Genomic DNA, 25,422 nt, shown 5'->3' on the forward strand with positions numbered 1-25,422 from the left:
GTTGTGGGGAAAAATGTGCATATCCTCCATAAAGGTGATGTTACAACCGTACACGGGACGATTCGCAACGACGATTTTTAGCGCAAAACAGCGTTGCAATGTTGGAACAATGTTGTACCTTTTCGAAACAAAGTTGCAACAGTGTGTTGCGCTAAAAATCGTCGTTGCGAATCGTCTCGTGTAACATCACCGTAAAACGTGAAATTAGGCACTTTCATGCACGTCGTAGTCGTGCAGTGACGGCAAAGAAATGCACAAAAAAGCGTGATGCACGTACAGAGTTGTTGTTTTGCCAAGCTAAACCAAGATAACCCTATTGCTTTTTTTTCCGTTCTCGTTGAAGTCGCTACCCTGGCTCCAGAGGTCCGTTCTCGAAATACTTCCTCTTGGCGCTTCGCGCCTCGCTGTCACGGCCTATCACGAATATTAGAAAAAAATTAACTCTGGAACCCAGAGTATGACGTCGCCGTCAACGTTGCTTAAGCTCCCTATATCAGGAATTAAGAAAGATCCAAAAAACCGCTGGAAGCCAGGGTACATCCTTTCGGTTTATTTTTTATATGTTTTTGCTGGCTTTTCAGTAATAGACCTTAAAATACATGTAGGAGGGAGTTAGATCCTTCCTAGTCTGAATTTCAGTCGTCTTCTTGAGTCAAGGGAGTTTGCAACTCGAGGGGACGGAAAATACTTTGAAAAGCTGGGAAACATTAGAACACACGGAATTTCTGGGTATTTTAGATCGAATCTTTTCTGTTGAATGGAAAATGCACAATGAACAAATGATCAAGAATAGGAGAAGAGAATACTGGTATTTTCATTAGTTTGAAAAGTCTTATATAAATCAGTCAGCTCACACAACTATATAATAATGTCGGTAACATTGTATTAGACACTGCTTTATAGTAATACAAGCCATCTTTTATATCTTTTCAATATAACTTTCATATCTTAATCAAATGGTTGATTTTCTTTTTTGCATTTTAAGTTAGTCCATTACTTTCTGTACATTTGAGTGGAGAAACAAACTGCAGCTGAAAGAGATGTGGGATTCTGATGGCCTTTTACTTTCAAGGACAAGACTAGAAATGTTTGGCCCTTTTCTTGTTATTTTATGTCACTATTTTTTCCAAAGGAAGGAGGGATTTTTTTCCTCTTGGATCCACCAGATGACCAATAATATATGCTTGAATGTACATGATTACAAAAAGTCTGTACCATTAAGCGACAACATAAAATACTTGATAATCATGTCTCATCCATCTGAAAGCAATACAAAATACACTATTAAAACAAAAAATAATAATAAGTGAACTAATGAGACCTTGTTAGAGTAAAATTCCAACAAGCGACGAGGTCTTGAAACAGTGACATAACAAAAGATGAAATGGTGACAGACAACATAAACAGAGACATGGCCTACTCATCAAAACATGAAACGACTGTAGATCGACTAGGGACATGTATCCCTCGCCTATAAGAGGGCCTCACTAATTGAAAGCAAACAATGCAAAGGTGAGCACAGTGAGATGCTCATAACCATCTGAGCATCCTGCATCCCAACATGGTAGACAAGAAATTTTTACAAAGCATTTGTGCTTTTGTTGTCCCAATTCAGAAGTTTGAAAAGTATATGAGTCCAAACGCAGGCCAAAGTGCCCAGACAAGAAATTAAAAACAGTTATTGTGTTTGCATTGTGGTAGCTAAAGTCTGTTTTCATGTGCTAGCCTTTGCTCTGCTTCATTAAACAAGCCCTTAAATTCAAAATGATGACTAATAGACTAAGGAACACGAGCAGAACCCAAGAAAAAAACGTAAACAGAGCAATGGGCAAACCTCATTTCATGAATAAATTCTGTTGAAAGACTTCCAAAAAATGACAATGCTACGTGTAAGTTAATATTAAGTTCTTTTAAGGTTCATACTACATCTCAACAACCCTGCGCAGTGGCCACCAAATAATACAGCACTACTGGTGGCTTTTGCAAAATGGCCCTGAAAGATGGTGAAAATCTTCTCAGAAAGCACTGACAATCAACAGAAAAGGAGGAAAGAAAAGCGATGGTAACAACCTTTTTTGAGTAGTGAAACCAACATCTGTCTTTGTACTGTCTTTGGCTGTTTAACTGACAGCAAAATACAAACTCTCTTTCATTATTTCCAAACATTTTCTGTTTTCTTCTTTTTCTTAACAATGAACTGACAAAGTGAAAGCATACCCCCCACCCCCCGCTCCCAAGGCCTCTTTGCATAGTGTTTTGTCTACATTAATATTTTATTATTATCACACCTGTGTATCAGCATCAGTTTGTGCTGATGAGCTTGGTTGTTCCTTTTTACTGTCTGTATCATCATCATCTTCTAAATCTTTTAATTCCTGCTCTATAAGTTTCCTTGCAAGTTTGACCTTGGAATACTCATTGTAATGGTATTTTCGCTTTTCTTCAAATTTCTTCTTCACCTCTAAATCAAAACAATCAGCAATGTTATAAGGTTTATTAAACCAGTACTTAAAGGAACAACAAAATGCTCGCCACATATGACACAGGGGTCAATTTAACGAAACTTTTCCAAGTGTAATTTAAGTAGCCATTGTTTTAGAGTCTAAACCAATAGCTAGACTAGTAAATTACAAAAAATCTTGAAAAAGTTTTATTAAATTGACCCCAGGACAAATTGCCTCTGGCCACCTGTAGTTTGAGCTGAAGAAGTGACAAAAAAGGAACGCAACAGCAGTCCCCCAGCTCAGCTTTTGTCAAAGTCATCCTTTGACGACCTAAAATTGCTTCAAGCATAATTATATTTCTCACAAAGTTAACATCCCTGAGCTCCTAGAAAAACAAGACAGAAGAATTTACAGCAAAGTGTCTGAGTCAGAAGGACATCCTCTCTATCGCATGCTTCCCAAAGCAAAGGAGACTAAGTACCAGCTGTATTTTAGTTCTGCTCTTAGGCCGAAAATTAACACCCAAAAGGTTTATGAACACTTTTATAAATCGTATTTAATGATAACTTAGCTATTTAGATTGTTTATTACCATGCCATTTTACCATTTTTACATTGTCTTTTTAATATAATATTCCTTATTCCTCAGCTATTTACACTTTTTTAAACTTTCAATCTTGTCTTTTTATCTACTCTTATATTTGTAACATTTGGCCCTTTTCTTAATTGTTATTGTAACATGGAATACATGTATGTACTTTTATTCTATGAAATAAAGACATATTATCATTATTACATATTATTATGGTACTTTAAATTAGGAAAAACTATTCCACTGCTCTATATTTACGCCAACTTTGAGAACACTTTGATCTTCCTTTGATGCAAAAGAAAGTTGAGACCAGAATTATTATGGCAAAGGCTTTAGTAAGATATAAAGAATCATGCACATCTTAGAAAACATTATCCACCTCAGCCCACAACAACCTCCTCAATCTGCATAACTTTTCATAATAATACTCAGTTCCTTATTCATGATCAACAATAGGATGAAATGAATGTCAATCAACCTTTCTGTGGTTCTGATAACTCATCATCTTCCTCTTCCTCTCCCCCATTTTCTGGATCTTCCCAAGAACGCCTCTTTGGAGCATCTTTAATCCTTGTATCAAAGCACACAAAGATGTGAAATCTGTTTTGGGTTGCAGGAGAATCGTCTTTATGGTGGACTCATGAGTATATAAATCTAACCATAGTGGCAGAGAATTCAACTTGTACAGGGCTTTAAAAAGTTCTGTCTGGAGGTTCAGGACAAGCAAAATTTCTTGCTGGGAAAGTAACTTTTACTTACAAGTACCCACAAAAGTTTGCCAAATGGGGAAGGGTCCAGGGAAGATGTTCCCTACCAAAATCATTAACTAAGATGAGCAAGAAGTGACCCATAACAAGCAAAATGTGGGAGCTACTTCCCAAAAGACAAGCTGGAATTCAAGCTCTTTTTGAGCCCTGCTATATGCATTCTTTCAACTGGGGAAAATTGTCTTGCGTGCATTATTATGGAGTTCATATGTTGGTGCCCCTTAGAGGGACACCAACATGGTGTCTATAAATTTAGGTAAATCATTTCTCTGAATATCTTGCATATAAAAAATTGCACAGACATGAGTCTTGCTGAGGGTCTGAGCATGTTTATTCCCTTTCATTTACCAGATTCTGGACTTCATCTTTTGAATGGTTTTGATTTTTATTTTGTATGGCTTGACAATGAAAGTCAGCAGTGGGTTGACCCATTCAATTTCTGCTCCGACACAACAGTTGGTCTGCCTCAAAGGGGTACAAAGAAAACTTCAAATTTGTGAACAAGTTCTCTATTTAAAAACCAGTAATAACTTAAGGTTAAGGACCACAGGTGACATCAATTGAAGGTCAAAATGCATTTGCTTCAATGCCTTGCTTTGCATAAGACTCACATAGTAGATGGTCTAAACACACATGATCATATCACGAGAGATCAAATGGGTCCAAATGTGCATCAACCTCGTACCAAAAATCCGGAAGACTCTGGGTACAAGGTTGAACACTCATCAGATCAGATTGGATTCTGTGCATTTTATTCATTCTTAAAGGGAGTCCAAACAAAGCTGGCTATAGATATACCTACCATGCATGCATGCGTAATAGCTGCTTGGAGATTATGATTGCAGGCTGCTATTACCTTTTATGCAAATGGTCAGGATCTAGTTTTCCGGGATCAGCTTCATCATCAGAGAATGGTTCAACACTTCCCTCTCCAGCTTCGTCATCAGGGTCCTTCCATCTATTATAGGGCGTTGGAGGCTCATTGATCTTAATGTGCCCATAGTCTTTGTCTGGGGGGTGATGTGTCATCAAAATGTTCATTTCATCCCACTGAATACCTGAACTGAAATTTAATGATTAAACAAAGGTTTTCTTTAGTTAAGGTAAAATACCATAAGACTGGTAGTTTCTTGAGGTCTCCTCTCCAAACACAAAGCTGTAACATTACATGTGGCACACTTTTTCTACCTTACATTGTCAATCAATTATATCTTATTTCAACTTCACTAAAGAGCAGACATTTTACATTTCATTAAGCTTATTCTATCACTCACTGAAAATGTTCTTGTATCGAGAAAAAAAATTTTTTTTTTGACGCAAGAAATCACACTTCACCTTCATGTTACATAGCATGTCGATGACCTCAATTACACCTTTTTTGCAAAATTTCCTTTTGAAAAGAAAAAATAAATTGATAAAATGACAAGCAACAACTGGAGCATAATAGACTCTATATGTTTGGGAACTGTCTCGACCATAGAGTATTAATTGTATCTGCCCTTCAGAATTGTCCCCATTCCTACTGACAGACATTACGGACACAATATGACTGCATAGTCTAAAAACATGTCATCCACTTTCATATAAAGAAAAGTATGGCAACACGAGTGGGCAGTTCAGTTTTACAGAAAAAAAACACGTTAACGAACGAATTTGGAAAAAAATAAATGACAAGAAAAATTGTGCATTTATAAAAAAGTATCACGGAGATCGCAATAAAATTATTAGCATAAAAATATATATTTAAACGACAGCTGGAAAAAATCACTGACAACAGTGAAAGAATAGACACTCTGCTAAAGAAAAACATTTAAAAGCTACAGAATAATACCAGATATTTAATATATAAGGAAAACAAGTTTGTCTAAAAAAAAGAAAAATATTTCATGTTTCTCAAAAGGCTTGCAGGCAGTTTAAGAGAGACAAAGAAAGGCATTAAACATTCATCACTTTCTTGATAATGAAAAAAAAATCCAGTTGTGTTATCAGTTGGATCCAATGAATTTGCATTATAGGCAAAAGCTATTTTTTAAGTCAAAGGAAGTTTTAGGCTGACAAGAAACAATGAAACATTGGGTGATTAATTAGTTGTGGTTGCCACCATTTCATAATGCTATGTTTCCTCTCCTTCAAGAGAGAAAACTGGCTTATCTTATTCCCACTCATTAACTCTGTGGCTTATATTTTATGCACCAAGAAAAATAAATTTAAACCTTTTTTATGAGTCATATCTTTGTAATACATTTCACAAAACTATAAGAAAGTCTCTGCACATAAATTTCACACTGCTGAATTTTTCACAGTCAAGTACACAATTCTTAGTTTAAAAAATGATGAAGTATTTCAAAAATTATCAACATATTAAATGGGTAGATTTTTCTCCTAAGCCTTCAGATTACTTAGACTCAGATTACAACCTTGGCCATTCAATAAAGCCTTTTTTGGCAGTGCTTTAGCATGCTACTTTTAATTTTCAATTTCCATAAAAATGAAATTTGTTGGTTTCCTTAAATTTAACTTTTCAGCACTAATTGGAGTGTCAAATATAATAGATACTATTGATACCAAAGGAAAACACTGTCTGTGTGACTGTATTGAGGAGGATCTACATACAGCAACTTTACCGCTAAAACTTGTCCATAAAAAACCAAGGTGTCTCTTAAGAGGGTTTGACCGTCTCATATGATACAAACCAAAGAATAAAGAAAAATCAATATTTAAATAAATTATCTAAAAACAAAGTCATGCAACCTCAATTTTCCTACAAGAGTACAAATTCAAAGAAAACCTTTTTTGTACTTACAAAATCAATGTAACATCTATAAAGAAAATAAACTTATATTCAAAACCTCTTGTGTTAAGACTAAATTTAGCCTAAGAATGACCTTTGCAAGTCTAAAGCTGAAAAGGCTGACACTAATAATTATTGGCATCACTATAAACAATACGGGAAGTGTCCATCGGAGTATGATCGACAAAGTATACAAAGCTAATTTTTGAAAAGAGTGACTAAGATGACTCAAGAGAGACCCATATTTTGAAAACATAAGTTTAAAAATTAAATCTTTTAACGCCAATGTATGAAGCTTCAAGCTTATGAGTTGCATGAAAACCTGGTGTGAGGGTTAGCGTCAAAAATTGAAGATGACCAGAGTATGTAATACCAGTACAGTACTAATAAGTATCGTTTCTAACCCGTTATTAATGTTTTAGCGAGAATATCAAAATGCAAAAACAAAAATGAACACCGAGAATAAAGAAAAATGATTTACAACGCAACAACTGTGGAATGAGGATCTGACAGAATCGCTGAGCGCGTGCATAAGATCAGGTACTTTTCGCAAACGGGTGAAAGAAAATTGGTTTAGGAAAAAAATACTGGCTTTGCAAAACACTTAAATAATGTCAATTCTTGAAATACGTTCTTACTGGTGTTTATCTTCGGATTTGTTCCTCAAAATTCCCCTTTTTGGTTGACCAGAATTGTCCTCCATGTTTCGTAGGTAAAGTTTTTTGCGCTCCACAACAACAACTACAACCCAGTTTTCCGCGGCGAAGTATCATGCAATTGTCGTTCGGGAAGTTCGGGACGTTTCGGGATACGGGATTATTTTTCGTCTGATCCGTCACACTGGGAATATTGGACATCCCTAAATGATGAGGTTTCGCGTCAACTTAGATCTAGCACAACTCCCTCATAAATATAGCAAAGAAACCAATTTTCTATAAATCTTGGTTCACCGCAGGCCTGAAAGGTGTTAAAGACATTCTTGATACGGACGGAAATTCTATATATAGAGGATATTACATGGGGTGATACTACGTTTATTTCTAAATGTAAAATCAAGACTAACTTCCTAGAATACTGTAAGGTAGTATCAGCCCTTAAACTTTTCAGGCAAAAGTGTTCTCAACAACCCAACGGAGGACCCAGACCTAAGGCCTTTGGGCAAACATTATTAAATCAATTATCGAAAAAAAGGCCACCACCCCTCTTAAAAGCCGGGGAAAATGCCTGTCTAAGGAAAATATAATAGGAAATGCGAACGTGAACTGGGAGAATACTTACCGCTTCCCTTTTCTGTGTACAACAGAAACAAAGTTACAAGTGTTCCAATTCATGTTCCTTCACAGGCGAATAGCAACAAACGACTTCCTCTTTAAGATCTGCCTAAAAGCAGAATCATGTTCTTTCTGCGGGGAATTTACTGAAACCCTTGCCCATTTGTTCTGGTATTTCAAGTACACTCAAAAATTTTGGAAAGACATTAATCAATGGATAACTCAAAACACTACATTAAACAAACCCATTACCTTCTCTCCTCTTATCTGTCTTGGACTAATTGACAATATTTCCGATTCCTTATCGCCAAACGATATATTTACACATGTAAGTTACCCTCCATGGAAATTGAAAAAGAGGTTGCCTCTAATAATAACGATATATCTTCCTTCAAAAACAAATGGAGCCCCCTTAAACTTTGCCCCTCGGACAAATAAACTTGCTGATATTAAATAAATCCAAAAGTTCCAAAAGGCGGTTAAAAGTGGTTTAGAAACAAATGCAAATCCAAAGCACCTTTTAGTTAGTAGGACAGACTCAAAGGGTGCGTTCGATTGGGAAATCCGCATTTAGATTTTCAAAATCTAAATCCGGATTTCCCAATCGAACGCACCCTTTATTTTTTTGTTGTATCTTGTTCTATTTTGCAATTAGTAGTCAAATTTGTAAAACTTTTTTAGGCTTAATTAGTTGTAAATGCTGTAACATCGTATTTTGCCTTTCTCTCTTGTACGTTGTTTTTATTTTCCTTCCATGTAAATGTAAGTATTGTCATAAAAAGACTTGTAGCGAAATAAATGTTATTTTAAAAAAAAGAGCTTTGAAAAAGTTTCAAGTTCGGTTAGCGGGCTGCCACAAATTTCTTCCGCAGCGGAAAGCAGAAATAAATTTCGCTCGTGGAAAATATTTCTACAGTGTTTCCGGTCCACGATAGTTTGGCGTAGTCTACATGAGGAGCTTGCATAATGTAATACTTTTTTTCAGTTCGGGTGTTGTTGACATTTATAAATACCCGCGCCATCAGCTGATAGTAATAGCGAGCTTAAGCAACGACGACTGCAACGTCAACGAGAACGGCAAAAAAGTAACTGGCTTAGCTTGGCAAAACAACAACTTTACACGTGCATCGTGCTTTTTTGTACATTTCTTTAAATCTTTGCCGTCACTGCACGACTACGACGTAAAATGCCTAATTTTACGTGGAGGACAAACACAAGACAACGACTTTCTCTTTCTTTTCCTGAACTTCGATGCAGTCCAGAAAAAATTGCCAACATTTAATGAATTGAACGAGATGGAATAAGCGCGATAAAGTTTAAAGCAGCGCGACTTCACCTTCGTAGCCGTCGCCGTCCGTTTGTTGCTTAGGCTTCCAAATATTCGAGACGGGAAACTCCTCTCGGGCCCCGAGAGAGTAACTTTTGTTGCGGGCGACAAGAGGAGCCCGCAATCCTAATCTCTAGGTTGTTATTACGCATGCGTCGCATTTATGTAGCCAGCATTCAGCAGCATTCAGCATTCGTTTTGACTTCCACGAAGAATGAATGGAATGCACAGAACGCAATTTGATCACGCGCGTTTGGACTTTCTATCACTCGTAAACCAATCATCCTTGTTTTGATCATCTGCCACGTGAAAGTTGCGAAAACCACAGCGACGGAGAAAAAACATTTTGACTTTCGAGCTCTCTCCTCCGCAGCGGTCTCTTTGGGTTGGGGGAGGCTGAGGAGAAAGAAAAAGAGAGCGCTCTTTCTACTTTGGATCATTTTACGTTTCTGGGAGACTGCCCACCTACCCCTCCCCTAAACCAACAGTAACACTTAGTCCTTATTAAGGCAAAATGTTGGCTTAAGGGAGGGTTAGGTGGGCAGTTTCACTAAAGCGTTTCCATAGGGATATCCAGCGTGAGCCTCTGCGGAGGAGAGAGAATTTCGATCGCTCTGATCGTTGTCGCCCGCACTCAGTAACCTTTGGTTATTACTAGTCATAAGGTAAGGTAAAGGCGCAAACGAGCCAAAGGCTTAAACGGCCGGAGCTTAGCGTGAAGTACCTACGAGTATTGTTACTCCCCCTTGGACGGAATGCTAGTCCATCGTAAGGTTACCCCGAAGCAGTATATCGTCGGTACCCATTTATATACCTGTGTGAAGAGAGACAAAGTGGAGTAAAGTTCCTTGTCTAAGGGAATGATGCGACGGGCGAGGCTTGAACCCTGGACTTCCAGATCCCTTATACTGTTAATGCTAATGAAATGTGTTTAAAATTAGCTTTGTTAGGTTTGATTAGAGTATACATGAAAACTGCAATGGGTCGTCAGGGACGTAGCATTTGGCCGTCTGCAAGTCGTACTGTACTGTAGTTAGAGAGCTCAGGCAACAACGACGGCGACGGCGACGGCTACGAAAACGTCACAAAACTGGAGCGAATTCAATTCGTCAAATGTTGACAATTTTTGTGGAGTTTTATCCTTAAAGACTGTATCGAAGTTCAGGAAAAGAAAAAGTAAGTCGTTGTGTTCACGTCCTCCACGAAACGTGAAATTAGGCAATTTTCATGTCGTAGACATGCCGTCACGGCAAAGAAATGTACAAAATAGCGTGATGCAGTTGCAGAGCTGTCGTTTTGGCAATCTAAGCCTATTGCTTTTTTGCCGTTCTCGTTGACGACGCCCTCGTCGTTGCTTACGCGGACATTCGACAAGAGGAAGCAAATCCTGTGTTAGGATTGGCTACCCCAATTAACTGACAAAATGGGCCTGTTCCATGACCCTCCCCCTCGGGATTACCGGCAAACAAAAATTTGGTTTTATCCGCAGTTTTATGAGGTAAATTAGATAAGGAATCATGGTCTCCCATGCTTGGTATTTTTTCAACCTGAAATTCTACTATTCATTCAAATTTCTTACAGCTGATAGCTCCCTCATTGTTGGTTGAAAGACGGTCGACGGAGTTTGGCGTATGCGGAACAAAAGCTCTGAATTACCTTCAGTTTATTGTGCAGTTTACTAAGTTGTTAGGTTTTTATTATTTTAAACAGAATACATATTTTTGACTGGAAAGCAAACTACGTTATGGACAACTGGCTACTATAACACGGCTAGAAGCCGGCTTTTCTGTACAAAACACTAGTAGTTGTGCTGCATGAATGATCCTGCATGAATAATCCTCAGTCAAACGCCTGTAAGGAAACGAAAAAGATAAAAGATAAGTTTAAGAACAAAAGAAACTCGCAGGGGTGTCATCATTTAAGTGAAAAAAAAAAACGCACATCCGACTTCCCTCGATATCGAAACCACTCTAACTGACTTCACCTTTCAGTACACTCTTTACTTTCTATCCTCCTGTTAATTTCCCACGGGAATTAGAGCATCAAACTCGATTGCATATAGAACGGTTTCCTTGGATCGAAACGTTTTTATTCATATTATTCTTAGTCTCTCATCCACTCTTTTACAGATTATCCCTGTGGCTTTTTCCTCGTTTTTATTATCTTATTTATCTTATTTATTAAATTTTCTTATTCATCTTTATTTATTTTATTTATTAAACTTTTTAATTTTTAAACTTGCAATTTCGTACCATTGAATAATTATAAATTAATTCATTAATCAATTAATAAAAGACGTTCTCGGGGCTTCGTCAAGCGTTCCCCCACCACAAACGCTTGAAAAGCTCTTAGAACATCTGCACGGGAGGATATATTAATAATAATCTCGGCTCTTTTGTGGCCCGAAGTTTATAACTGCCTGATTTTCTATGTCTCGAAAAAAAAGCATATCCACGACTTTTCTAGCCTAAGAAGAAAGACGATTTTCTGCGACGCCACAGGTGGGTTTCCCTGCAGCGAAATGACGGCTGTTTTCTCAAGCTACGACTTTCCCCTAAAAAAAGCGGTTTAAACATTGCAAAAACTGACTCTGAAACTACCGGAACCAAACCAAATTAACGTTATTTAGAGAGGATGGATGACACCTGACAGTTAAAAAAACTTATGACCCTGAGGCCTTCTTAAAGTGTCACCAACCAGGAGCCCATAACCTCCTGCCCCAACTGACTTGAGACACTTCAATAAGAATTTGACAGTGTTGGTTTCGAGAAGAGCAAAAACGTGAGTACCAAAAGAAAAACTTCTTTGAGCCGAAAATAGCCTACGTGGCAGGCTTTCCGAAGGGAAGGTAAAGGGGTCTTCGGACGCGCGAGAAGCGCGAAGTGCGTGCGAGGGGAGGGAACCTCTCCTCCCTTCACCCTCGCGCGCGAATTCCCTTCCCCTTTCCTTTCGAACCCCTGCTTATCAGGCTGAATAGGAGAGAGAACCCAAAACAAACTCAGCCCACATATAGCGTCCCCACGAGGACTCGAACCAGGTGGCAGGAGAGTGCTCCCACCACCGTGCCACGATGGCTACTTCCTCTTTCTAAACTCACCAATCGAAAGTTTCGTTCCTGTTCTTTTCTTCGTGTCTCACTGAGTCTGGCGATCTCATCAACTTTTCTCTGAAGAAATCCTAATAAAAAGAAAAATATATTTGTGCTCGCCGCTGCACGCCAAAAACTTTTCAAAACCACAAGGAACAAATCTTTTTGTCTGTTCGCAGATCTTTTTTTCTCTTTAGAAGCGCGTGTACGGAAATGGAAACCGCGGAGGGTCTATTAACCGCCCGCCCAAGGGGGTGGGGTTGGAGGATGGAGAAAAAAGATTTAAAATTTGTTTCTCGCGCTCGCCAAATTCGTCGAAAAAAAATGAAATAACGTCTGTAAACAGACCCCAAATCTTCTTCAGTGGGAAAAATAGTGGACTCAAAAATTGAAATACGACACAGACATATTAAAAGTTACTTTAAAAAAGATGGGAAGTTGTTAACCTGACATCAGGCCCAATTTTAGCGGTTCTCATACATCCCCCAGCGCGCCCCCCCCCCCCCCCCCTCCACGGCTACCGATAAAATCTTTTCGTTTCACCTTGCCCGCCGGAATGTTATTTACAATGCGAAACGAAAATTGAGCCTGATCTCAGGTTAGAAAGTTTTCAATGTTGAAAGAAAAAAAACAAAAAATCACATCATTTCTAAAAGAACCAACTTACCAGAATTTTGCTCAATCCACTGTAAAGAGTTCATGTGAGCATTTAATATTTTAGCAATCTGTGCAATCTGCAACGAAAACGGGAAGCTTAAACTGTTAGCTTTAATCAGTTTCTTTTCAAATCAGTACTGTATTTGCAGTATTTATAAGTAATCATGAACTCTGCTATTCAGCGCCATCGCTAATTTTCGAAGAACAGATTTTCTCTAGTATTGAGCAGCTGTTTACATGACATCAGAGTGACTTTCATTTCATTCCCGAACAAGTTCATTCTTTATATTTCTTCGCATCTGTTCAGATGTTACCGAGACAAAATTTTGTTCCCGTACAAATCATTCCAGAATGAGTTCATTCCGGTTTTCATTCTGAACGAGATTCTCGCTCTGGTACGAATTTCATTCTGGTAGCATGTAAAATGAAAGTGAACTTTGTTCCGGATTGAAAATCGCAATTTTGTACTCTGGGTCGAGTGGCGCATGCATATTTAATCTGGCGCGAAAACCCCGCAAGCCAGAACGCCTTCGGCTGACCTGTTCGATTTCATCATGTGAATGCAGTACGAACTTCACTCTGGAACGAAACTCTGTCCGGAGTTGTTAAGTTGGCAAGGTATTGTAAACGCAATGCAACGATTTCTTATTCTCGCGCGCGATTTATATAAAAGGTTGGTTTCTAAAAAAAGAGGTTACACTGATGATGAGAAAGCTGTATGGTTTCTTTAATAAAACATTTTCACTGCTCATCACCACATGTTGCGATAACGCCTGGCACGTGCACATCTCAATGCCCCCTCCCCTCAATCAAATCTTGGTGGAGACTGTTTGTTTATTTTATCTTCTCTTTTGGGGGCGGGGGGTGCTATTTTCCCATCTCCTACTGGCCTTAAATTTGGGGTAACCGGTCGTTTCCTTACAAAGTCGTTTCAATACAAGTAGTTTCGATACAAGTTTATTCAGTCGAGGTGTAAAAAGTTTCACGCACTTGGCTTAAAGAACGAAGAATATTCACCCCAAATGTGCAAACTATACTTGAAGTGATCGAAGTTTTCGTGTAATCTCAGTGCTTCAGGTCGTATCGAAACGAATTGTATGGAAATGACTTGGAAAAGAAAAAACCAGATTCCAAATTCGGAGCACTGTTCTTTGCTTTGGTACCATTGTAACATATCAAGAGTGATTAAAGTTCTTACCGGGTCTTCATTGTCCTGCTGTTGTGTATTAGCAGTGTTGAGATGATCAATGATCGACTTCAAGTCTTGAACCATCTGTTTCAACTGTCCGTCAATGTCTTTTGCCAACTTAAAGCTAAAAATTAAAGAATTCCCAGATGTCCAAGATCAATTCTTCAAACATTGTTGGTGATATAATGCATGTTAAATGAGAATACAACAGAACATATCCTCTTCAAATTATTTATCTAGACTAAGCTCGGATATTTTAAAACATACAAAGGCACCACTGGCTGTCATCATCGGTCCATTTATGAGCTTACCGTATTCCACCCAACCCATGATATTTATGATGTTTTATGAAATAACTAAGATAGTACGCGCATTCTGATTGGTTAAAAACCTATGGTTTATTGTGCCGGTAAACTCATAGAAAACTTAAAGTTATTTTATAAAAGCAATACACCACACTTTCTATGGGTTTACCAGCGTGATAACCCACTTGGAATGTTGGGAGAACACTCGAAAAGCTTGTAAATCACGAGCCGAAGGCGAGTGATTTACAAGCTTTTCTCGTGTTCTCCCAACATCCTGCGTGGGTCCACGTCAGTAAACCCATAAAAAGTGCGGTCTATTACTTAATGAAATGATAACTGAGGTAGAGGCAGTCACCTCCTCTACTCTTTTCAAACAGTAGTGTGGTTTCTTTTCCGTCCTCTTTGAATTAACTAGTTAAAGAAGGCTGAAGAAGATAGGGCCAACGCACCACCAACAAAGCAATAATGTCAACTGAGAAAGGATTTTAAACACAGTCAGCACGATTTTAGCAGTTTTTTAAAGAACCTTGTTGGTGGTTGACCTGGCCTCTGCGGGGCTCAACAACCCACAATTGGCTAACTAAGCTAACTACACAGTGGTTTTAAAAGAGTTAATTGTCTCTTATAAGTCAAACAAAAAAGGGGATAAGCAACAAAAAAACTGTAGAATTGTCAGGAACAACCTGTGGGAATAGATGTGGAAGGGTTGATGAAGGTTTTGGATAAAAGAAAATCTGAATAACCGTCATTGCTAGATATAGCTGCAGCAGATCTCGTCAGTTTTGGGAGAAACTTGTCATTTAGTGATCTGTTTTCTGTTAGTAGTTACAAGATGGAAACAAAATCTGTCAACATTTCGGAGTACACTGTTTTGCCAGTGACTTTATACTGTAAAAAAATACGTAGTAACAGCTGTATATGTCATGTGACATTAACATAGCCTATTAAAACTAATTGTGTGCTCCTGGGGAACTATTCCACCTATCTAAAAATCTACTTACGTCAAATCTCTCTCCTTATCAGCCTGCTGGAGCTGTCTGCTGCCCAGATTACTTGAATTAACAGCCTCTTCAAGAGGCTTCAACATTTCCTCTAATTCTTGTTGCTGTGCCATTATGAAGTCTAACTCCTGGTCAAGTCTAAAGTCAAGAATTAACAAAAGGCAAAAGATTTTACGGTGGATAATCTTATTAAAAAAGCACAGATGTCAAGCAAGTTCATCACTGGGGGGTCATCATCGTAAAGAAGCCTTCTTCTTTATTGGGGGTTGGATGGGGGGGGGGGGGGTGCAGGTACCACACTTCTGTGTATAATCAAAACCATGATCATGTGTCTGTACTTCTGACCTTATTTGGTTGCTGCCACTGTTGCATACAAAAAAAAACTTTTGACAAAAGTGACAACCACTATTAGTTTGCAAAACAATTTCCAATTACCTTACGTTGTGTAAAAAAACTTTCCTGTATTAAATAACACGATTTTGCACAAATAATTGGTTTTCATTGCTCATCAGGATTGTCTTGATGGCCAAAGTCATCTTAAAATGTGTCCATACAGTTTGTATCATCTCTCCTACAGTGTGGTATGATCAGGACAATATTATTGCAATTGCCTGAATACAACTGAAGAATATATGGGCTGGTTTACAAATACACATCTACTTCCCCATTTAACGTCAAAATGATCAAAATGATACAGACCATTAGATGGAAACCAGGTTTAAGGGAGAAAATTAATTGAAAGACAATTTATTTTTTTATAATTCAAGTTAAAATAAGACTTTTTATTGACATATTTTCACCTTTTTTGTTCTGCTTTCACAGTCTCCACACTGCCATTCAATTCAGTGATCTAAAAGGTTACATACAAAAATAACTTCATCCATTGTTTAGATCTTTTTCTAGAAGTTGCTCTCAGGGCCACAGATTTATATTGTTACAACCCTTCCTCATTACATCAACTTACATGTACTACTTGCATATTTGTACTTTTCTCTACACTTAAGAAATTGATACAGAGCACCTTGCGTTATTATATAATTCACAGTGCTACAGTGTACTTTGAAAATGTTTTAAACTCTGGAGTCAGGTCATATGTTGGTTGATACAGTAATATTATTGACATCTCTTACGCTCACCTTCTCTCCGTTCTCCATGAGAAGTCTGTCCCATGTATTGACTTGATCTGCCTGATTAAGGAATGTTTTTTCATAGTCTGCGAGCTCCACAGCCCACTAACACAGAAAAGTTGTTTTCAGTGATGGCACAAAATTATAGTCAGTTCAGATAAAGAAGACAATGGCTTATTAATTTTTTGTCAAATAAATATGCATACCTTATTGATAAGCTCTTCAAGTTGTCTGTAAGTTAACTGGGGCACACTGCTTGAAGCTCCAGCAGCTGCTGTTGAACTGGGTGCACTGTTTAAAAATTGAAAAATTCATAAATATAAAAACAGTTGAGTTGTCTTGAGTTCAAGTCCTATCTTCCTAAGTACACAATATCTGGAAAACGTAAAGAACAGCTGTCAAAAAACTGTCGGCTGGCCGACTGTCGGTTTTATCAAACCGCAATGCATTATAGCTAGCACATGCAGTAGCAAATTCAAAAGTTCTCCTCTCTAGATTACAATATAAAACACATGGTAAATGCTAAAATATGTACTATTGAATAAAGATCACTTATTTGATTTAAGATTAGTGTTTAGCTCACAAGAACTCAAGGTATTAGTTTTTTGTCAACATCACGGCATTCAATGTGAATACAACGCATGCTTGTGCTATTGAATTTGATTTGATGAGTACATGTATTTTAGACGTAATAAAAATTATAATACAAAGAATTGTTTTGATTTTTCACAGGTACTATTAAGAACTGCATGGACAACAGCAACAAGGAATGTGTGTTGAATGAAGACTTAACTGGTTAGCAGTTGTTACCTTGCTGTGCTTGCTATTGTCCCAGGTCTTGCAGCCACTAAAATAATAACAATAAAAAGAAACAATGAATACATTCAAGTCATACATTCACAAAAAATTCAAGTGGTGTACAAGTTTCTTTGTGAGAGATGTACTGAGCCCAGTTCCTGAAAGACCAGTTAACGCTAATCCAGGATTAAAATTTTATCAGGGCTGTGCTCTAGTAGAGCCCAGTGGCCCCTGGCACCAAACTTTTGCTCTCGGGCGACTAGAAAATCTCAGATTTTTCATACAAATCATATGCTAGGCACCCTGGATTGTGCAGGTTCAGAGCACTGGGCTCCCTTCAATTTTCCTAAGAGCACAGCCTTGTTTATCCTCGATTTCATTAAACTTCCTGGAGATTGATTAAATTATCATTTTGTGTCGTCATAGCTACATCTTAAGTTAAGGCTCAATAATACTTTCTCATTTCCAGTTACATGTTCCTAGACAAGAAAACTTTGCTGATTAAATTTGCTTTAATTATGGGTTAAACGCATCCATTTTTCCTGGAAACCAGCCCAGGTGTATTTGTAGTAAAAATTCTGACCTGTTGTTGTTGCAGTTGATAATGTTGTTATTGGTGTTGTACCAAATTTGAGCCCTCCTGTACCAGTTATAGACAGCCCAGGTGCTGATGAACTTACTGCTGTGGCACTTGCACCAAGTATCAGAGTTGTAGCTGTAGTACTTGCAGTGGGAGCACTTGTGGTTTTGGCTAATCCCGACAATAACCCTAACCCTGAAGAAGAAGTGCTGGTTATTGGTGCTGAAAAGCCAAGAGAAAGTCCAGGAGCAGCAGAACTAGTAGCAGCTGCAGCTCCACCTAACCTGGTCCCACCACCCAGAGTGAGCCCACCAGAAGGTGTCGTCGTGGGCGCAGCTCCCAGGGTAAGACCAGAAGTAGTGCCACGTTGTGTAAACCCAGTAGCGGCTGATGTAGTTGCAGCAGTGGCAGTTCCTGAACCAAAAGCAAATGCAGGTGTTGCAGTTGTCACGGTAGGAGCTGCTAGTTTGTTTCCACCCAGTGTAAGTCCTTGTGATGGTGTAGTTCCCAGTGTTAAGCCACCTGCTTGAGTTTTTGGAGTCCCTAATCCCAAACTTAAACCTCCAGTGGGCTGAGAAGTTGCAGCACCAAAATTAAACCCAGTTGCTGCTGTTGGTTTGCCGAGTGTAAGGCCACCAGCGAAGGAAGAAGTACCAGTACCAGCAGCAGCGGTGGTACCACCCAATGTGGGAGCAGGAGCAGAGCTCCCAAATGAAAATCCTGTAGCTGGGATCATGAAAATAGCACAGAGATTAATAGGTGACAAAAGACACGCAATACCTGAATTTAGGATTCTTGTTATCTAAAGAAAAGGATGTTCACCTTGTTACATACATGTATGTGTCGTAAGAAATATAACATTTAAATGCCATCTAGGTATATCCTTTATATCTAAATAGAGAATCAAAAGGGTAAGGGTCCTTATCTTTATGTCTGAGACTGATGGTTCTCTAATTTTACCCCCTCCATCCAACAGTGTTCCCTTTCATATGTACATGGTATGTAAAGCTACTTAAAGAAGTTGAAACAAGGCCGATGACACCTGGGAATTGACCTCAAGCCTATTCAGACAGAAGGCCACGCACCAAACAACAATGGCGATCCTCACAGCTAAATATAATGACAGAGCAAAATCCTCACAACCTCTAACCACTTCTATCAATAATATTTTCAGTTACCAAAAAACAGGGGTCAAGTTGACCTTAACCCTGCCCTGTATTGTAAAATGTAGATTCAACTATATTTAAAAAATACACTCAATCATTAATAGTAGTACCAGCTGGCTTTGTTGAAGGAGTAGCAGCAGCATTGAAAGAAAAGCCTGTTGTGGTTCCAGAACCCAATGTGAGTCCTCCCGTTTGTGGTGTAGATGCTACCGTTGCCACAGGCTTACCAAACTGAAGGCCACCAGTACTGTTGCCACCAAAGTTAAATCCACCCGTCTGAGTAGAAGGCGTTGAACCAAACGATAACCCCCCTGTGGCTGCCGGTGCTGTACCAAAGGACACCCCTCCTGTGCTTCTTTGTGGTGTTCCAAAATTGAACCCCGGTTTTGCTCCTGGTGTTGCTGCAGCTGACGTACCACCTCCGCCAAAAGAAAACCCTGTAGAGGCTGGTAAAAGACAGTGTTAAAATGCTTTTTCATTCAGGTGGTTAACAGCTATGCAAATTTATTGAAGCAGGAGAGAGCGCTTACATTCAAACCTGGTGTAATACAATGTAAAGGCCCTGTATGTGGTGGTCACCCTGTACAATGTATAATACTGAGAAGAAACAGGTGGAATAAATGTGAAATATATCTCCATATTTAAGTGATGAAGAGACAAAACAAGCAAGATCAAAAAAATATCTCATTCTTTCAGCCTTGATGGAGTGAAACAAATGCAGTAAATGAATAATTTATCTCGTTCTGTAAGTGATGATGAGACAAAACAAGCAGGATAAATTTCTCGTCCTTTAAACCTTCATGAAATGAAACAAATGCAGTAAATGAGTAATGTATCTCACTCTTTAAGATTTGATGAAACAACACAAGCACAATAACCATGTTAGGATTTTGCTGAGCATAATAAAATTGTGGGTGACAAAACTCAGTATTTCAGGCGACTCAACTAAAAATTTCGGGTGAAATACTTCCGGCAGGATAACTTTCAGGCAACTTTATCTTAAACCCCTGATAGTGATTAACACCCAAAGTGTAGTTCATGAAGTGAATTGCAGTTTGCCAACGACACAAAATTTGTCAAGTTTCCAGAAAGTTACAAGTCCAAAAATTGCTCCTTTTGGCCAGCTTTGACAGATATGGCGAAAATGGGAAGAGAGCTAAGTCCGATCTGATCTAGATCATTCACTTCCTGTCTTAATTAGAAAACCTGAATACAGATTTACCTCAAATAAACCACACTAAAACAATAATTTGTTCTCATTTTGTGTAACGAAATTCTACCTTAGCAACTAATGATTTTATTTTGCCTTATTTGAGCTTTAATAGTCCACTAGTTCCAGTTAATTCCTCGGTGACCCCCCAGCTAATCAATTTTACCTACAGTTTTTGGGTCCCGATAGAACGTGTTCTGATCTTCCGTTGCCGGATTAGCTTGTAACGTGCAAATATTTACACTACAGGTGACTTAAATTGCGAAAAAGCATAGGTCAAATTAAAATAATCTGAAATCACCTGGTTGCTGTGTCGCTGCCGAAAAAGTGAATCCACCAGTCGCAGGAGCCGAACTAGCAGCTCCTGCAACAGTTGGCGCACCAAACGAAAAGCCTCCAGTACTCTGTCCAAGCTGAGGCCTAGCCCCAAATAATCCTCCCGGAGTTTGTTGCTGGTTCTGTTGGCCAAACATTTTGATTTTGATTTTTCTACAGATTTTCAAAAAGAAATTCAAAGCACATTGCCCGCCATTGCGAAAGGAACATGCGTGGTTACCAAGTTACATGGATGCCTGGCCTTCGAAGAGGAGGGGCTGGGCCAGGGGCTTGGGGAACTCTGGATTCCTGCTTTCCAATAGCCCGCGTAGCAAGCGTTTCCGTGCGGTTTTAATAGGAGCAAAGAACGAGGAACGAGAGTCAAAGACCGCGCGAAAAATGGCGCAAGCAAAAGAGCGGGAAGGGGGTGGGGAAGAAAGGAAGGAAACAAACTAGCCTGCGAGCAAGCTCTCCTATTTGGGCAAGCGAAGCGTGTCTCGCGAGAACGCGTCATGCACGTGCAGAGTTGTTGTTTCAGTTGTTTTGCTCATTAGGGCTGTTGCTTTTTTGACGTTCCCATTACCGTCGTCATCGTGGTTTCGTAAGGTCCCTAAAATGCGCCTGTTAGCCCTTTAAGGTCCTTTTACAGACCCAAATGACAGATTACCCTATCCTTTAGGTTATTTAGTTAAACTAGTGAAATCCCTAACCTTTTATTGACCTTAAGCGTGAGAAAGTTACCCATAGAAATTGCAACTTGCCACATTGGTAGAAGTGTGACTTATGAGTTGAGGATTAATGTTACGTTGACCAGAAAGAGAAATATAAATGTCACCATTTTTACCTTGCTCCGAAAAAATGACCAAAAGGTCTTGTAAATTTAAAATTTGTGAATTCCTTAAGACATTCCTGCTGTACGAGTCATCACACCTCCACACTGTGATTTCATTGCAGGTGTTTGCTCTAATTGTCTCCTGGTTATAAAACGGTCAGTTTCTTCCATTATTTTTATAGTTTTAGGAAACACATTTGTGATTTTGAGGGCCAAGCATTTTTTTTTTTCTACTACCACGGTAGAACGCGCAATGACTTGAAATCCGGCAAACAATTGTGTTGTTATTGTTCACGGTTTGGTAGCTTGTTTGTTGGATATCAACCATAATTAGTGGGATAAGTACAATTCACGTGCCCTGGTAAGATTAAACAACTAAAACTGGATGCACCTTCCACATTTTAAGAAGAATTTTGAATGCCAAGAACCTTCATCTGACACCAACAAGTGTTGTTCATTTTATATACAAATTCCTGTACCAAAAATTAACCCCCAAAAAACCCCATGCCATATTTCAAAGCCTTAAGAATTTCCAGAGGGCGTTTAATGATATAACACGAAAATAAATGCTTGTGTTTGTTTCTTCATCATACTATCTGAAGTTATCATACGCGGGCGCTAACACGGAAAAATCTTCAAGGCCACGCAAAAAAAAAATACTTGCCAAATTTTCCTACCCAAAAAAATACCGCAATCGCAAATTTAAGCCCGAAAAAACCCTTCGATCATCCCCGTCACTCCGTCATGATAGTAAAGAATTAGCATAAAAAAGAAATTCTAAAACTTTGCTTCTTTTAAATTTTTGCGGGAATCGTGCTTTGACATTTGATTGACAGACGACTGCAAGGGCTTTGCACGTGTGTCATTCACATTTGTTTTGAGTATCTGCACAACGGCTTGTTTTCCACTCGTTTTGTGGTTGACTGCTGGTTGTTTTACAAAAATTTTGTACCTCAGTCTAAAAACCTTTTGGTCATAAGGCGCTAAGCCGTTTAAAGAAGTGTCAGGTTATCGCGCGAAAAAATTAATGACATTTACACTCGAGCGTTTTAAAATAGCATGAAGATGTCTTCAATAACTCTGCCTTCAAATGGTGTCAAAAAAAGCATAAGTCATAACAATGTATATTTCAATTCGTTTGTTAATGAAATTGCAGAGAACGAAAACATTACATTGCAAAGAATTGACGAAGCTTGGCAAGTTCGCGACGTGGAAAAAATGTTGCAGCTCATAGAGGTAAGCCTGTAGTCAAACATCCTTTGAGTTTTTTGAATTGTTTAACAGCAAGAGAAGTAAAGTTATCAAAAGTTTCTTGTGAGCTCTTATTTCTTCTGTTTCATTATTTCCTTATCGTTAATTCAATTTTTTCATCAGGAGAATATTTTCCCCAGTGAGAAGATTCAGAAAAAAGTCCTTGATTATTGGGACAAAGCACACTATTATCAGGCGGCGAAGAAGAGCCGAAAGCCGCTTACTGCTTTAGCTAGATTTAGAATCCGGGAGCGGTAAGTCTGAAAAACTGTGCTCTAAAACATTGAAAACTCTGTTATGTCTTGCTAGAAATCGCCTTCAATGTGTAACAATGGTATTTCATGTTTTCGAAGTGCAAAAGGTTGACTTAGTTTTATGTCGATAAATGTTTCACCGAGCCGGTTGGGCAACAAGGCGCTCGCTCCGGGACATACATTTTTAACAACTCAAAAAACCTTTCGATGATTCCTTGTCCTTTTCGTTTCACATTAAAAAAATCCAGGTGTATTTCATTTATTACAATGTTTTTATTTTGCAAACAACAACAGCGACAAATAGCTGCATCGTATTGAGCAACAATTAATCGATTTAAAGTGAGCATGCAAACTTTTACACGGCATGGCGCCAAAATTCAGTGTGCCGATGTTACCATACTCTCATTCATGAATGCTTTTCAATAGCATTACTTTGCAAGACCACGTAAAGGAAACAGGCAACAAACGTCTTTTATCTATCATTTAAACAGTGTGGTGAACAAGTTGGGAAAATTTATATTTCCGTAAAAACATGGGAATTAACGAAAAGCAAATTCAGTATAGAACGAAGTCATTTTTGTAACATGTATTTTAAATTTCATTCATTTTTTTGTCATCCACAGAAATATACCACCAAGATCGATTGCTCCTTCGGGCAGACAGAAGACGACTCTACCTAAAGAGGCTACTACGATTTTGCGTGAATGGCTCGACGTTAACAGCCACAGACCTTATCCTACAAAAGAAGAAAAGGAAAGTTTGGCCAAAATGACAAAGCTAACTGTATTACAGGTATGTTTTGACATTTTACGTGGACAGCTGAGAAAAGCTAAAAATGTCCAAAAACGCGAAAAGTAAAATACTTCAAAGGATGTCATGTTGTTATTGATAACTCATCAATGTTCTAGCTCAGCTGATTTACTGAATTTCCATGCAACTTTTATACTAACTGAACTGAAAGTCTCAACCCAGAAGCGTTTTACCCAGTGTCGTGTGCTCTTTCATGGTCTTTCATACTATCCCTCGCCGTAGTTTAAAAAGAGGCTTAAAGTTTTTTCATGGAAATGTGTTCCGTTTTCTTGCCCATCCTTCTCTGTTATTATCTATTTGTATGACGAAACTTAATGATTTCATTTTGCGTAATAAATCGGCAGAACTTTCCACAACTGATTGATATCATTTTTGTGATGTGGAGCCCGGCGCTTACCTCCGTACGATCCAGCGCAGGAGAGGGAGGGGAAGGGGGAAGGGAACTCCAGGAAAATTGGGTTGGGGGTTGATTGTGTGCTTGGATATCAAAAGGTTTCAAATCGGTCAACGCATACTTACTGAAATAAACAAAAAAAAGTGAAAAAAAAAATTCGCATCCTAACCCATCCAGACCAAATTCCACACCAAAACAAAAGTCGAAAACTATGACATCTATGACAGAATTCAGACCAAAACGGCTGGGAACACTTACCCTTTGGCGTTGTGCAAACGTATATGGCTCAAAATTAATGTATAATCGGGGTGACAGAAGGTCCAAACCTTCCGCCTTCCCCCCTTTTTTTTCTTGGCTTCTTTCCTTTGGTTCTTTCTTCGACTGCGAAATATTAAGCAATGTGTTGTAATTGTCCCTATTTACGTCCCGATCTTTCCTATTCCGCCTCCAGTAACTTCTTTCTCCTTTTCTTTCTGAGTTCCATCCTTTGTCCTCCCCCACTTAGGCAACGAGGACTCCCCACCCCCTGCCCCCGCAGGTTTATGTTCCCTCCAGTCTTGCCTGACGACCTGCCCTCTAGAATGACTGTTACTAGCTTACATGACTTTTAAGATATGGCAGCGTGTCTTTCTTTGTGAAAAATAGATTCTACCTTTCTAAATAATCTGGCTTCTTATGATCAAATCTAAATCCGGAATTAAGAGAGAAAGTAATGAAAGTACACATGGCAGTTTTCCTGTGTTACCCGCCACATCTCGCCAGCTCACGCCAGTATTGTTGAAGCACTAAACAGTTCACTCTTGGAATTTTCTTTGCCTTCGTGTCAATCCAAATTGAAATAGTATTTTTTTTACTAAGAAGTGAATGACGTTTGTAGCTTAGGAGATAACGATGTTTGTCTGCCGGAGTTAGTAGTTTAGTCAGTACTTTGAAACATTGTTCGACAGAACAGCATAGTTTCCTTGCAATTCTTTTGTTTGACAACAGGTGAACACTTGGTACGCTAACACTCGACGGAGAATGCGGGCAAAGCGTACCAAGAACCAAGTGCCAAAAGAAGATGATGCAAAAAATAAACGGTTTTGGACTAGGACAAGGTACGTGCAACCTCAGTGTACACACTGAGTGTACACTGCCTGCCTTGTGGCACGAAATTTTTGTGGGTTCTAATTTTTGCGGTTTTTCCAGCAATCCGCAAATAAAAATCACTGCAAACATTTTTCCTTCAAAAATTAACTCCATAGTAAGTATTCT

General features: G+C 38.7%; 2 protein-coding genes across 2 annotated transcripts; both read right to left on the reverse strand.

The window, feature by feature from the left end:
- Positions 1 to 863: 863 nt before the first annotated feature.
- On the reverse strand, positions 864 to 7,387 carry LOC140927088 (protein phosphatase inhibitor 2-like). The gene is made up of 5 exons (XM_073376748.1): positions 7,232 to 7,387; positions 4,659 to 4,865; positions 3,514 to 3,605; positions 2,289 to 2,461; positions 864 to 1,260 (listed from the first exon to the last, which is right to left on the reverse strand). Exons 1-5 carry the CDS (start codon positions 7,294 to 7,296, stop codon positions 1,246 to 1,248), a joined length of 552 nt encoding a protein of 183 aa, XP_073232849.1. The 5' UTR covers positions 7,297 to 7,387; the 3' UTR covers positions 864 to 1,245.
- A 3,427-nt stretch (positions 7,388 to 10,814) lies between these two features.
- On the reverse strand, positions 10,815 to 20,857 carry LOC140928808 (uncharacterized). The gene is made up of 12 exons (XM_073378587.1): positions 20,614 to 20,857; positions 19,213 to 19,548; positions 17,940 to 18,662; positions 17,369 to 17,405; positions 16,765 to 16,849; positions 16,568 to 16,663; positions 16,232 to 16,281; positions 15,432 to 15,569; positions 14,135 to 14,249; positions 12,947 to 13,013; positions 12,289 to 12,368; positions 10,815 to 11,042 (listed from the first exon to the last, which is right to left on the reverse strand). The coding sequence occupies exons 1-12, from the start codon at positions 20,783 to 20,785 to the stop codon at positions 11,031 to 11,033; spliced, it is 1,911 nt and encodes a 636-aa protein (XP_073234688.1). The 5' UTR covers positions 20,786 to 20,857; the 3' UTR covers positions 10,815 to 11,030.
- Positions 20,858 to 25,422: the final 4,565 nt, after the last annotated feature.

This window comes from Porites lutea, chromosome 2 (assembly GCF_958299795.1).
Source record: "Porites lutea chromosome 2, jaPorLute2.1, whole genome shotgun sequence".
Classification (NCBI taxonomy): domain Eukaryota; kingdom Metazoa; phylum Cnidaria; class Anthozoa; order Scleractinia; family Poritidae; genus Porites; species Porites lutea.